The 12,237-nt window shown below is 53.3% G+C and overlaps 1 protein-coding gene across 1 annotated transcript; it reads left to right on the top strand.

The window, feature by feature from the left end:
- The first annotated feature begins 4,627 nt into the window (after positions 1-4,627).
- LOC102507299 (keratin, type II cuticular Hb5) lies at positions 4,628-11,543 on the top strand. The gene is made up of 9 exons (XM_006192748.3): positions 4,628-5,132; positions 6,780-6,988; positions 7,556-7,616; positions 7,759-7,854; positions 8,517-8,681; positions 8,946-9,071; positions 9,488-9,708; positions 10,462-10,493; positions 10,953-11,543. The coding sequence occupies exons 1-9, from the start codon at positions 4,713-4,715 to the stop codon at positions 11,144-11,146; spliced, it is 1,524 nt and encodes a 507-aa protein (XP_006192810.1). The 5' UTR covers positions 4,628-4,712; the 3' UTR covers positions 11,147-11,543.
- Positions 11,544-12,237: the final 694 nt, after the last annotated feature.

Genomic DNA, 12,237 nt, shown 5'->3' with positions numbered 1-12,237 from the left:
ATGTGAGAGGAGTGAGGTCTGAGCAACAGGGAGGCCCTGGATGAACCCTGGACCGTCCCCAGCGCATCTGGGGCTGGGCCCCTCATCCAGCTGGCAAAGCTGCTCCCTGGGCTGCCGCGTCTTTCCTCTCATGGAACTCTAGACTTTCCTCCCAACCCTGTCCACATGCCTTCCTGTAGGCAGCTTGCCCTGGTGGCTTTGTTGCTTCCCAAGGCTGCACTGGGCCAGAGCAGATGCTTGGTATAAACAGAACCCCTAGTTGCAAAATTGGATCATATTAGTGGTTTTGCTATTTCCTTCTGCTTTCTTCTTCCTTCCCCCACCCCCCACCAGTAGAACCATCTTTCTAAATCTTGGGAGGAAAACAGGGACCATCAGCAGTGGGTGTGATCTCAAGTAACGAGGCTTTTGAGGAACTCTAGGCGATGGACTCCAGGAATGCAGCAGATTCAAAGGGAGTTGAGGAAGTTGCCTAGGGCTCCAGGGTGGAGTAAAAAACCTGCCTCACCCAATTAGCTCTAGAAGACTTCCTGGAAGAGGCAGCCTTTTCAATTATGGGAGGAGCATTTTAAATTATGGGAGGGTCATGGATTCTCGAGTGAACATGCCCAACAGTGGGTGTGGCCTTCGAAAGGTGTGGGGGCAGGAGGGGACAGGATCAAAGAGGGTGACGAATGCCAGCACCCAGGACAAGAGCGTGCAGAGGGGGATTGGGGACTTACCAGGGGAGCCAGGGAAAGGGCATTTAATGTACTGCCTGCTGAGACAAATGAGGAGAAATCACAGCCTCCCTTAGACTAGTCCATAAAGGCTTCCTGGAAGAGGTGGCCAGCTATTCTGGGACATTCCAAGCAAAGGTGTGGCCAGGGAGAAGGCTTAGGGGTAGGGAAAGGGGTACGGGAAACCAACAGGGCACATGTGGGCAGTAAATGAGAAGGAGGCAGTAAAGGGAGGTCCGGCTCCCACCCCAGCACTCAGACAAGGCTCTGGTCCCACTAAGCCACATGCCTGGGTGATGGGTAGACATGGGCGTGGGGCTGTGGGTTCTCTGTCCCTCCCTTGGGTAGAACCAGATGGCAAAGACCCAGGTCTCATGTGTCTACACATGGGGCATTGTGCCAGATTGGCCTGGTCTATGAGTTTCTGCCCTGGATGACATGGGAACAGCTTCATAAGGACTCAGCCTCCCTCTCCAGCTCAGCCACTTCAATCCCAAGCACCATGTGGATGGTCCTCCTGAGCAGCCCCCACCAGCCCTGGGCTTAGCTGCCACCTGCAGGGATGCACATTTCACACAGGGGCAAGAGCATGTCCCTGTGCAGGGCTGGGCCTGCCCTCACTCCCGGCACACCCGCCCAGGGGCTCACACCCTTGTTCTGGATAGTCCTCCTGGCCCTGGGTGGGTATTTTCTTTCTGAAGGCAGTCGGAGTTTCCCACGTCTCCTGAGTCCCCGGGCTCCCATTCCCCATCCTCAGTGCCCAGAACCAATTTGAGGTAGAGGTTTGGGGTGTGTGTGTGTGTGTGTGTGTGTGTGTGTGTCTGTGTGTGTTGGGGGCACAAGGGAGCAGTTGACACAAGACCCTTTGAAGCAAAGCCTTCACTCACTCCTGCTACCAAGAGGCAGAAATGGGTCTTCCATCCTCTTCAGTAAGGATAAGGATGAGCAGAGGCTTACAGGAGTGGAGAAGAGGGTGAGGTTTTATAGACTCTCCAAGCTGCCAGAGCAGTGAGTCCACCCACCCACCATCCACGCTCAGCCCCCTCCCTCCTCACTTTCAAAGGGCCCTAGTCCCTCTTGGCCCACACCACACCGCTCCAGGTCTACACCACCATCAGTCAGTGAGCTCACTGTCCAAAGCACAAGAATATAGCCCTGGACCCAGGCCCACAGGGCCCCCACCTAGAAGTGGAGGCTGGGAAACCCATCTCCTCTGCTCCCCAATAGATCCTCCTCTCTCCACCCTGGACTCCACCCTAAATTTTTATACTGGTGAAATCAGGCTAAAGAACACATTAAAAGCAGCCTTGAAATGATAAAGACCTCCTAAACGGGCAGAGGAGTGGAAGACTGTGGGTGGCCAAGGAACCAGGGATGCAGGGTGTGGTGTTTCTGAAAGGAAGCAAGAGACCTTTTCCTTTATATGGAGTGTTTTGATCCCCAAAGCACATTCCTGTATATTATCCACTTAATCCTCCCAGCAACCCTGGAAGATAAGAATGAATACCACATTGCAGTCAAGGAAATAGAAGCTCAGAGAGGTTAGGAACTTCCCCAAAGCCACACAGCTAGGAAATGGCCAAGCTGGCACTTAAACTAGGTCTCCCAACTTGGATTTCATTGCCCAGTTGCTAAATCCCAACTGATTCACCGTGGGTGACTATGATCTGAAGATTATCTGGGGCCAGCTAGTGAGGCCACCTGCTCCTCCCCTACCAGCTGCCCAGGGTCTCTCTGCCCTACTCGGAAGGACAGGTGTGGGATGTGGAGATAGAAACCAGTCAGCCTGGTTCTCGGCAGAGACCTGCGGTGGGCCTGGCCGTGGAGACAAGGGCACACCCAGGACAGAACATTGGGTATCTGAGAGGGAATTCAGGGAACGGTGGCACAGTGACAGCATTTGGTTCTGGAAAGCTCCCTGGAGGGGTTGTCACCCTCTGAGGAAGTTCCTCTGCTCCTCTTCCTGAAGTTCCTAACACATTGGGTGACTGGCTAGCCTCCCTGGGGCAGAGACCACAACCTCAGGCCTGTGCTCAATGAACGTTAAAGAATAGCAATCATTATCCTAGTAAGGGGCCCCAGGACACACAGGGAAGCAGGGATGTTAGAAGGAGCCAGGATTCCAGAGCTCCCGGGAGCCAGAACTCACAGCATCCTCAGACAAGAAAAGCCACCTTCCCAGCTGGTCTCTGCACAGAGCAGTCTGTGAACATTCCTCTAGGGGTGACAATTCCAGGGCTAGCAAACAGGATGAGTACCTCCTCTGGCTGATGGTCTTGGAAGGAAGTGAGACTCACAGGACCTGTTTCTTCTTAAAGAGCCAAAGGGAATTCCATTCATGGGCATAATATTCACAGTAGCCAAGACATGGAAACAACCTAAATGTCCATTGATAGGTGACTGGATAGAAAAGATGTGGTATATATACACACACACACACACACACACAAACACAATGGTGGTCACAAACTCAGCCATAAAAAAGAATGCAATAATGCCACTTGCAGCAAAATGGATGGACCTAGAGATTATCATACTAAGTGAAGTAAGTCAGACAGAGAAAGGCAAATGTCATATGATATCACTTATATGTATAATTTTTTTAAAAAATGACACAAATGAACTTATTTACAAAAAGAAACAGACTCACAGACATAGAAAACAAACTTATGGTTCCCAAAGGGGAAGTAGGGGGGAGGGATAAATTGGGAGTTGGGGATTAGCAGATGCAAATTACTATATACAGAAAAGATAAACCACAAGGTCCTTTTGTATAGCACAGGAAACTATATTCAATAGCTTGTAATAACCTATAATGAAAAAGAATGTATTTATGTATAACTGAATTACTATGCTATATGCCAGAAACTAACACAACATTGTAAATCAACTATACTTCAATTTAATTGACACAACATTATTAACTGACTATATGTCAATAAAAATAAAAATAAAAACTAAAGTAAAAATTATTATTATTATGTTTTTCTAAATGTTAAAAAAAATAAAGATCACTTAAATTGGGTTATTCGTGGACAACAAAAAAATTAAAAATAACTTTTTAATTAAAAAAAAAACAACTATACTTCAATTTTTAAAAAGGACCCAAGGGAAGATACCTAAAGCAAGTTCATAGAAGCTGGGTTATCTCAGGACTGAGTTCTCCCTTCCTTGAGCCAAGTAGGAGGAAGTGGCTAAAGAGGAGGCTCCCCATTACCCACCAGGGGCCATTACTGTGGCCACTGAGAGTTGAATGGTTTGCAGTTTTGCAGGTAAGAAATGAAGGCTCTGGAACAAAGCCTTCTGGGCTGGAATCCAGAAAGTTCTAAGAGACCATGTGCTGCAGCCAACTGTCCAGCACGGAGCATAGTCAAAATGGCCCCTCTGGACCCAAACCACCTTCCAGGCAATGCTGTCTGAGTGGGTTTGGACTCACCTGCTCTATCAGCCCCTGAAAGACGATTTAATTGACAGTGCGTCCTGTGTGCAGCCAGGAGGACAAGCTAATGACCTCTGGTGGTCTCACCCAAACTGGGACCCTAGAACTTCCCCATGCGGACTGTGGCCCCAGACTCTACCCCACACCCAGCCACCTCAGACTGTTGTGGAGTTCAAATCCGTCTCCAGGTGTGGGCTGAGGCCATCTCGCAGGGAGACTGAGAGAAAATTAATTACCTAATGTATGTAAACGAGCTTTGAAGATGAAAAGTGCAAACGCACAGTGTCCCTAATAACATCTTCAATACTTCTCCGGAGCCCCAGAGTCGCCACTGAGCTCACCTTTAAGATGAGTCTTTGGGGAGTTGCTGGCAAACTCCCCAAGCCAATAAACAACATAAAATGGCTTTTCACTCCTTTCATGCTGCCAACCCCAGCTTTCCCCAGCAATAAAAGGACCAGGGAAGATCAGAGGGGCCAGAAGCATCTTAAGCAGCGCACCTGCCACCCTCGAGACTCCCGTGCGCTCAGCCTCTATCCGCTCAGACTCACACCATGTCCTGCCGCTCCTACAGGATCAGCTCAGGATGTGGGGTCACCAGGACCTTCAGCTCATGCTCGGCTGTGGCCCCCAAAACTGGCAGCCGGTGCTGCATCAGCGCCGCCCCCTACCGAGGGGTGTCCTGCTACCGGGGGCTGACGGGCTTTGGCAGCCGCAGCGTCTCCGCCCTGGGCTCCTGCGGGCCCCGCATAGCGGTGGGCGGCTTCCGCGCCGGCTCCTGCAGTCGCAGCTTCGGGTACCGCTCTGGCGGCGTGTGTGGCCCCAGCACGCCCTGCATCACCACCGTGTCGGTCAACGAGAGCCTCCTGGCGCCCCTCAACCTGGAGATCGACCCCAACGCGCAGTGCGTGAAGCAGGAGGAGAAGGAGCAGATCAAGAGCCTCAACAGCAGGTTCGCCGCCTTCATCGACAAGGTCAGTGAGGCCTGAGATGTCCAGAGTCTGCCCCAGTCCTGCTCTCTGGGGAGGGTCCCATTGGGTAGGAGAGCCAGCATGGCAGCCAGCAGCCGGAGAGAGATGCAGATCAATATGGGCCGAAGGATTCGTCTTCTTGTTTAATCCTGCAAAGTGCAGAGAAAATCCCGTGTGGTCCAGAAATTGAGCCTGTGGTTCAGTCTGTGTGTGCTTCCTGAGACAACATGAGAACAGCAGAGCTGTGGAACAGCTCTGGGTGCTGGGAGAATGGGAGATGGTGGGGAGAGGGAAAGGCATGTGCTGGGCAGATGGCTGCTCAGAGCCGTCCTGCCTCCCCATCCCGGCTCTGCCCCTCAGCATTGCGAGACTGCAGGCCTGCTGCTTGTCTGCATGACAAAACCCACCTCTCATGTTAGGTGTGAGGATTAATGGGTACATAAGCGCACAGTGCTGGCATATAGTAAGTGCGTGACAAATGTTAGCTGTTAGCATTCTTTTCCAAAGACAGTAGTGGGAGAGGAGGTGACAGTTAACCAGGCTGGGCAGCCTCCTTCATGGATGCACAACTAGGAATGAGGAAGGGGATACTGCCAGGCTGGCGGAAGGAGACCCGCCCGCGCAGAGTGTGAGAAACCTCGCACTGCTGTGCGGCTGCCTCCCCAAAAGGCCACCTGTGCCCGTCCCTCCATGTCGGCCCCTCCTGTGTCCAGGAGGCCTCATCCCGGCAGAGGAGATAGGACTACGCTCTGTAGTCAGGGATCAGGGGAGACGGGGCGACCAGGGGACCTTCCTATTACCACTTCCTCTTTAGTGATCTCAGTTAATCCTCAAATGAGCCAATGGGTTAGGTATCATCATCTCCATTTTTTGAATAACAAATTGAAGCTGTGAGTTTAGTGTGCTGCTTAGATAGACTATGTTGGTGGGCGGGCAGGCAAAGGAGCCTCAAGGGACATCAGATCCTGACTCCATCACTTACTAATTACGAGATAACGAGCTAGTCATTTCACAGCTTGGGGTCTCCTGTTTCCCCATCTGTACCATGGGAGAAATATTAACTCCCTGCAGAAGGATGAAATTGATTGATAGCATAGACATAGACAAAGGGGTGTGTGTGTATGTGCGCGCACATGTGTGTGTCTTAGCACAAGCCCTGGCAGCACCCAGTAAATATTCAATAAATGTTTGTTGCATAAATGAATAAATGAAGAGCAACTGGTAATTAAAGTCATAGTTAAATTGGTTGAACACTTACTGTGTCAGAAACTGTTCTACGCACCTTACATGTAGTAACTTGTTCGATCTTTGCAACTTTAAGGAAGGTACTATTATCATCCCTGTTTTGGAAATTAGAAAACCAATTACCCAGAGGTTAGACAGTTTGCTGTTTACAGTGGTAGATCCGGGACTTGAATCAGAATTTTGACTTACAGCAGGGGCTGGGGGACACCTTCCCTCACACTTACACTGCCTCCCTGAGGGACTGAGAGCAAGGCCCCCTGAGTCACAGACACTCCGTGGCTCAGCCCTTGGCTGGCCCTGAGTATTCATGGCTGTTCAGGCAGCATCAGGGCAGAGAGAGCTCTGGGGAGCCCGGCACCTCCCCGGTCTCCTCCTGAGTTCTCTTCCTCCCGACCTGGGTGGCAGGTGCGCTTCCTGGAGCAGCAGAACAAGCTGCTGGAGACCAAGTGGCAGTTCTACCAAAATCAGCGCTGCTGTGAGAGCAACCTGGAGCCGCTGTTCAACGGCTACATCGAGACCCTGAGACGGGAGGCTGAGTGCGTAGAGGCTGACAGTGGGAGGCTGGCCTCAGAGCTCAACCATGTGCAGGAGGTGCTGGAGGGCTACAAGAAGAAGTGAGTGCGGCAAGACCCAGGGATAGCAGGGGAAGGTGGGAAGGCTCCACCCACATTCCTTCATTAAGATTCCTGCCTGTCAACTGAGAGCTGCCTGGGACCCAAGGGGATGTCCAGTAGGGGCCTCAGTTTCTTAAGATTCTTTGGCTCCACCTCTAACCCCTGGAGACCTGAGGGTCTTAGAGCTGTTTTGAGAGGAGTTAGGAAATCCAGTGGGGTTCTACAGCTCTCTTGTTCCTCCTCTTCCCAGCTCACCTTCATGACACGGGCTCCGCGTCCTCCCGGCCCGTGGCACTAGGTCTCTGGATCTAGGAGGCACAGATGACTTTAGACTTGGGGGATGGATTGTGGATTCCCTGATCTCATCCCAGAGGCAGCAGGACTAGGGTAGAATAAACCAGGATGGGGACAGGGCTGGCCATTGAACAAGTCACAGAATAGACCAAGAAACAGACAGGAGAACGTTTACAGAGTTAATTCCTTTTAACCCTGAAAGAGTTTGTCTCAGAGCTGGGATGGTGGCCAAGCCCTGAGCCCTCAGCTCCAGCCCCTCTCCCCTACAACCAGGTATGAAGAGGAGGTGGCTCTGAGGGCAACAGCAGAGAACGAGTTCGTGGTTCTAAAGAAGGTGAGGGGGCTGGTCTCGGGGCTGGGAGGGAGGGGTGCCCTCCGCACAACCTTCAGTGGGGCACAGTCACCCCCAGACCCAGAGGCACCTTCCCCGGGCCTCCTCCCACACGCACACCCCCTTCTCTCTGTTCCACCACCAGGACGTGGACTGTGCCTACTTGCGGAAGTCAGACCTGGAGGCCAACGTGGAGGCCCTGGTGGAGGAGTCCAGCTTCCTGAAGCGCCTCTATGATGAGGTCGGGGGCCCCTGCCAGCCAGCCAGGAAGGGGGGTAGGGGAGGCATGGAGATGGGGGGAGGGCAGACTGGGGTTGTGTGCATGTCTGCCCCCAGGTGATGTAAGCATGAAAAGAACATGCACACATATGCCAAAGGGGCGTGTTGTGTGGCTGTCACAGACACGTGTGCGTTAAGTGCCAAGGACTGTGGCGTGTGCGTGTGCGTGTGCCTGTGGCGGGGCTTCTCTGTGCCTGTGAGCCTCTGTGGGGCAGAGTGTGTGCCTGTGTGCTGGTCTTTGTGCACTCTGGTCTCTACATAGATGTGAAAGTGTATATGTCAGGGAGGGGGGGCCAGGGTGCATTTCCAGTCAGAAAAGGGTCTTAATTTAGGGACAGATCACTAGTCCCGGCATTCAGACCCCAGCTTCCCTGCTGAATGACTTTCAACCAGGCTTTCATCACATGCTGGGCCTCAGTTTCCCCATTTGTTGTCAGGGGCTGTCCCCAGCTGACCTCCAGGGCCCCTTCCAGCTTTATCGTAACTGTGTATCAATGAAGGGGAACAGGAGTCATGTACTGCGCATGAGCAGTGCCCCTCCAGGGAGTGGACACTGCCCTCAGGGTGGAGCACATGGCCCAGACCAGGCGCCAGAACCAAATGCATTGGCTGTTGGCCCCCCAGGAGCTCCAAGTCCTCCAAGCCCACATCTCAGACACCTCAGTCATTGTCAAGATGGACAACAGCCGGGACTTGAACATGGACTGTATCGTCGCCGAGATCAAGGCTCAGTATGATGATGTTGCCAGCCGCAGCCGGGCCGAGGCTGAGTCCTGGTACCGCAGCAAGGTGAGTAGCCCAGGACACCTGCCTCCTAGACTTGGCGGTGGGAAGGATGTGAGGTGTATATCGGAAAAGGCTTCTTTTGTTTGGGGATTGTGATCTTTAGGGATGGTGAGAAAAGAACAGACAGATTCAATTTGAGTGGCAGAGTGGGGCTGCCATGTATGGTTGCACAGGCTGAGCACTGCACAACCTGCAAATCATCTGAGATGTCCTGAAGGGGCAGGACGTCCCATTCTGAGCCTCAGAAGCATCTCTGCTTCCCCCTAGTGTGAGGAGATGAAGGCCACAGTGATCCGACATGGGGAGACCCTGCGCCGCACCAAGGAGGAGATCAATGAGCTGAACCGCATGATCCAGAGGCTGACGGCCGAGATTGAAAATGCCAAGTGCCAGGTAGGGGGTTCCAGGAGGGCCTGAATGCCTAGCACAGGCACACTCCAGCACCAGGTCTTTTGCCCCCAGGATAGCAAAGGCCTGGCCTTAAACAAGCCGTACAGTTTCTCCGTGAGGAAGCAGGGGCCCAGGGAGAGGGCAGGGGCTGTGGCACCTCACACGGTCCTGGAGCTGGGATGAGCCACATTACTGATGTCCCCCTCCCTGGCCACCCTGCAACTGCCATCAAGGAGAGATGATGAAAAGCACCCATCTCCTCCCTTCTGTTTATAGTCCCAGTAACTCCCTGGCCATAGGTGGTTAACCTGCCTTCTCTCTGGGATCCTCCTCTCCCTGCCCCAGCCCCATCAGCTTAGGTGGGCCAAGCTGTGCCTTCTCTCTCTCTAATCCTCATCCTCACATCTCCTTCTCCACAGCGGGCCAAGCTGGAGGCTGCCGTGGCCGAGGCAGAACAGCAAGGTGAGGCAGCCCTGAATGATGCCCGCTGCAAGCTGGCTGAGCTGGAGGGCGCCCTGCAAAAGGCCAAGCAGGACATGGCCTGCCTGCTCAAGGAGTACCAGGAGGTGATGAACTCCAAGCTGGGCCTGGACATCGAGATCGCCACCTACAGGCGCCTGCTGGAGGGCGAGGAACACAGGTGGGGCTAAGGAAGACTTTGAGGGACCTAGAAGGAGGCCCTGGTCCTCTGGGAGTGAATTTCCCTGAGCCCAAGTGTGAGCTGCATCTCTGCCCACTGCCAGTACAGCTCAAGCTTCATAATAATAATTTCCTGAATGCTTATTATGTGCTAGGGCTGTGCTAAGTGCTCGTTTTAAATCCTTACAATCCAGCAAGGTAGGTATCACTTTTCCCATCCAAAGATAAGGAAATAAAGCCCAGTGTTCAGTGACTTTCTTGTGGCCATGCAGTTAATAAGCACAAGAGCTGGGACCTGCACCCAAGACATGTACCTCTAAAATCCATTCTCTTCAAATAGCTTCCTACAGGAGGCTGCACCTTGGCCAGCCCGCAGAGGCACATGCATTATAAGGACAATTCACTCCATGTGCATGGCGCTCTTCATTGGCACTAAGCCATTGCACACACACTGCTGCATTCATTTGACTCTCCTTTCTGGGAGCCTGATTGCTCTGACCAAGGTGGGCTGGAACACTCAAACTGAGGCAGCAAGTGGAGTTCCTAATCTCATCCACCTCTATCATAAGGTATTGTCTCCATGGTCAGAAGGCTAAGAAAGTGAGCATCTAATGCAGACTCTGAGGGAGCATTTCCTGCCTCTTAGGGGTTAGATCTGTAGACCGCTGGTCTGTCTGCTCTGTGCCCAAGCAACCATCTCCCTCAAGGAATTCAGCTCAGTGCCCAGAATTAACAGAGGTTTCTTCCTCCCTAGGCTGTGCGAAGGTGTGGGCTCCGTGAATGTCTGTAAGTACCTGCTTGAAAACCCCCTAGAAAAATGACTTTGTTGATGGGAAAATCTGAACCTGACAGCCTAACCCACTGAAGCTGGAATGTTCCTGGTCTGGGAGAGGGCCTTCCATCCCCCTACCCTACTCCACCCCAACTCCTGCTCCTGGAAGCATTGAGAAGGCACGATTGAGCGCGCCCTCCACTGGTGGCGATGTGAACTGCAGGCCAGAAAAAATGGGGAAAGGCAGCTTCGCCCCCCCCTGGATGGGCGGACAGGGGGTTCCTTGCTTCCTTCTCGCCCCAGTGGTTTAGAGGGGTTGAGATGCTGAGAGGAACAGGGCCTGAGTTATGAACTACTAAACCCCTTGGAGGAGGAGGAAGCTCCTGCAGTGCAGAAGCCCCTTAGGGCCTGTCCCGGGGTTGGGGACATCACGGCAGGCCACTCAGCTCTCTCTGTCCCCTCTCTTCCCACAGGTGTCAGCAGCTCCCGCGGCGGAGTCACCTGTGGGGGCCTCACGTATAGCACCACCCCGGGCCGCCAGATTGCCTCTGGCCCGGTGGCCACAGGGGGCAGCGTCACAGTGATGGCGCCCGACTCCTGCGCCCCCTGTCAGCCCCGCGTCTCCAGCTTCAGCTGTGGGAGCAGCAGGTCCGTCCGCTTTGCGTAGAGTCTGGGTGCCACCCGCGTCCCCCACCCCCCCAGCATGAAATGCTGTGTGAATGGAAAATGTGTGCTTGCTTCCAGAATCTTCCACGGGTTCCCACAGAGGGAAAGACCCTCAGCCTATCTCCGCCACCTTCTCATTTTAGGGAGTTGTTTTTCTGGTTCTCCTCTGGGCTTCAGTTAGAGAGTCATTCCCAGCCCTTTCACATTTCAAATAAAACTGCATGGTTGCTCCAGATGGCCCCCTGCCGGTGCAGAAGGGATTTGTCCGATGCAGAGCTGCTGGGTTGGAGGTTAGGCCACTCCCTGGGTCTCCCTCTTGTTATGGCTGTCTGTGGGTGTCTCGCCTTCTGGGTTGTCTCAATCTGTGTTTCAGTAAATGCTGCTGCAATGCAAAGATATGTGGTCTTGTGAACGATGGTGTCTCCTCCCTTCCAACGTGTCTGACACTGAGCACCCCCTTACAGTGTTTCCCCAACCCTCCAATGATTCCACCTCTTCCCATCCACTTCCATAACCTGATTCCAGCTCAGTCTCCCAAAGTTCACTCAAGCCTGGACCACAGCTCCAGATCCCCACATGACCTCTTTCTCCTCATCCCCACCCCACACACCCTTAGCAGCCAGAATCTCAAGCTCATCACTCCCATCCCCTGCTGCCTGATTCAAGCCAGTTCCCAGCATAATGCGTGTGCTCCTTATGCCAAATGCAGGCTCCTCTTTCCCCACCTGCTCTTTAGCCCTGTGCAACCCCTCCACCCGGTGTTGATCTTCCCAGATGCAGGCTCCACCCCATGGAGCCAAGTCCGTCCTCTGAGACTGCCCAGCATCATCCCACATGGACACACAGGCCATCCCACACCCCTCCTCCAATTTGCCTGTGCTCAGTGCTCCCTCTGCTCCCCGCTCCCTACCTTCCCTCCCACATGCACACATCCCCCTCTCCCTGCCCCATGGTGTCTCAAACCCTGAGGATCCTTGATTCTATCTTTGTAGCTTGGAGCCAGGGATGTGGTTGGGTGTGTATGGAGCCTGGATCAAACTGGGAGTTCCTAGAGGGCAGGAAGTGTCTCCTGGCTCTGACCCTCAACTAAGT

Source organism: Camelus ferus, chromosome 12, assembly GCF_009834535.1.
Source record: "Camelus ferus isolate YT-003-E chromosome 12, BCGSAC_Cfer_1.0, whole genome shotgun sequence".
In the NCBI taxonomy this organism is placed as follows: Eukaryota; Metazoa; Chordata; class Mammalia; order Artiodactyla; family Camelidae; genus Camelus; species Camelus ferus.
Note: the sequence above shows the minus strand (reverse complement) of the source record. Positions and strands in the feature narration are given on the sequence as shown.

What these genes read in the sequence shown, in the direction of transcription:
- LOC102507299 (XM_006192748.3), top strand. Translation starts at nt 4,713, where the DNA reads ATGTCCTGCCGCTCCTACAGGATCAGCTCAGGATGTGGGGTCACCAGG. An exon ending in AGTTCGTGGTTCTAAAGAAG is followed by an intron (nt 7,617 to 7,758) that starts GTGAGGGGGCTG and finishes TTCCACCACCAG; the next exon opens with GACGTGGACTGTGCCTACTT. An exon ending in TGAAGCGCCTCTATGATGAG is followed by an intron (nt 7,855 to 8,516) that starts GTCGGGGGCCCC and finishes TTGGCCCCCCAG; the next exon opens with GAGCTCCAAGTCCTCCAAGC.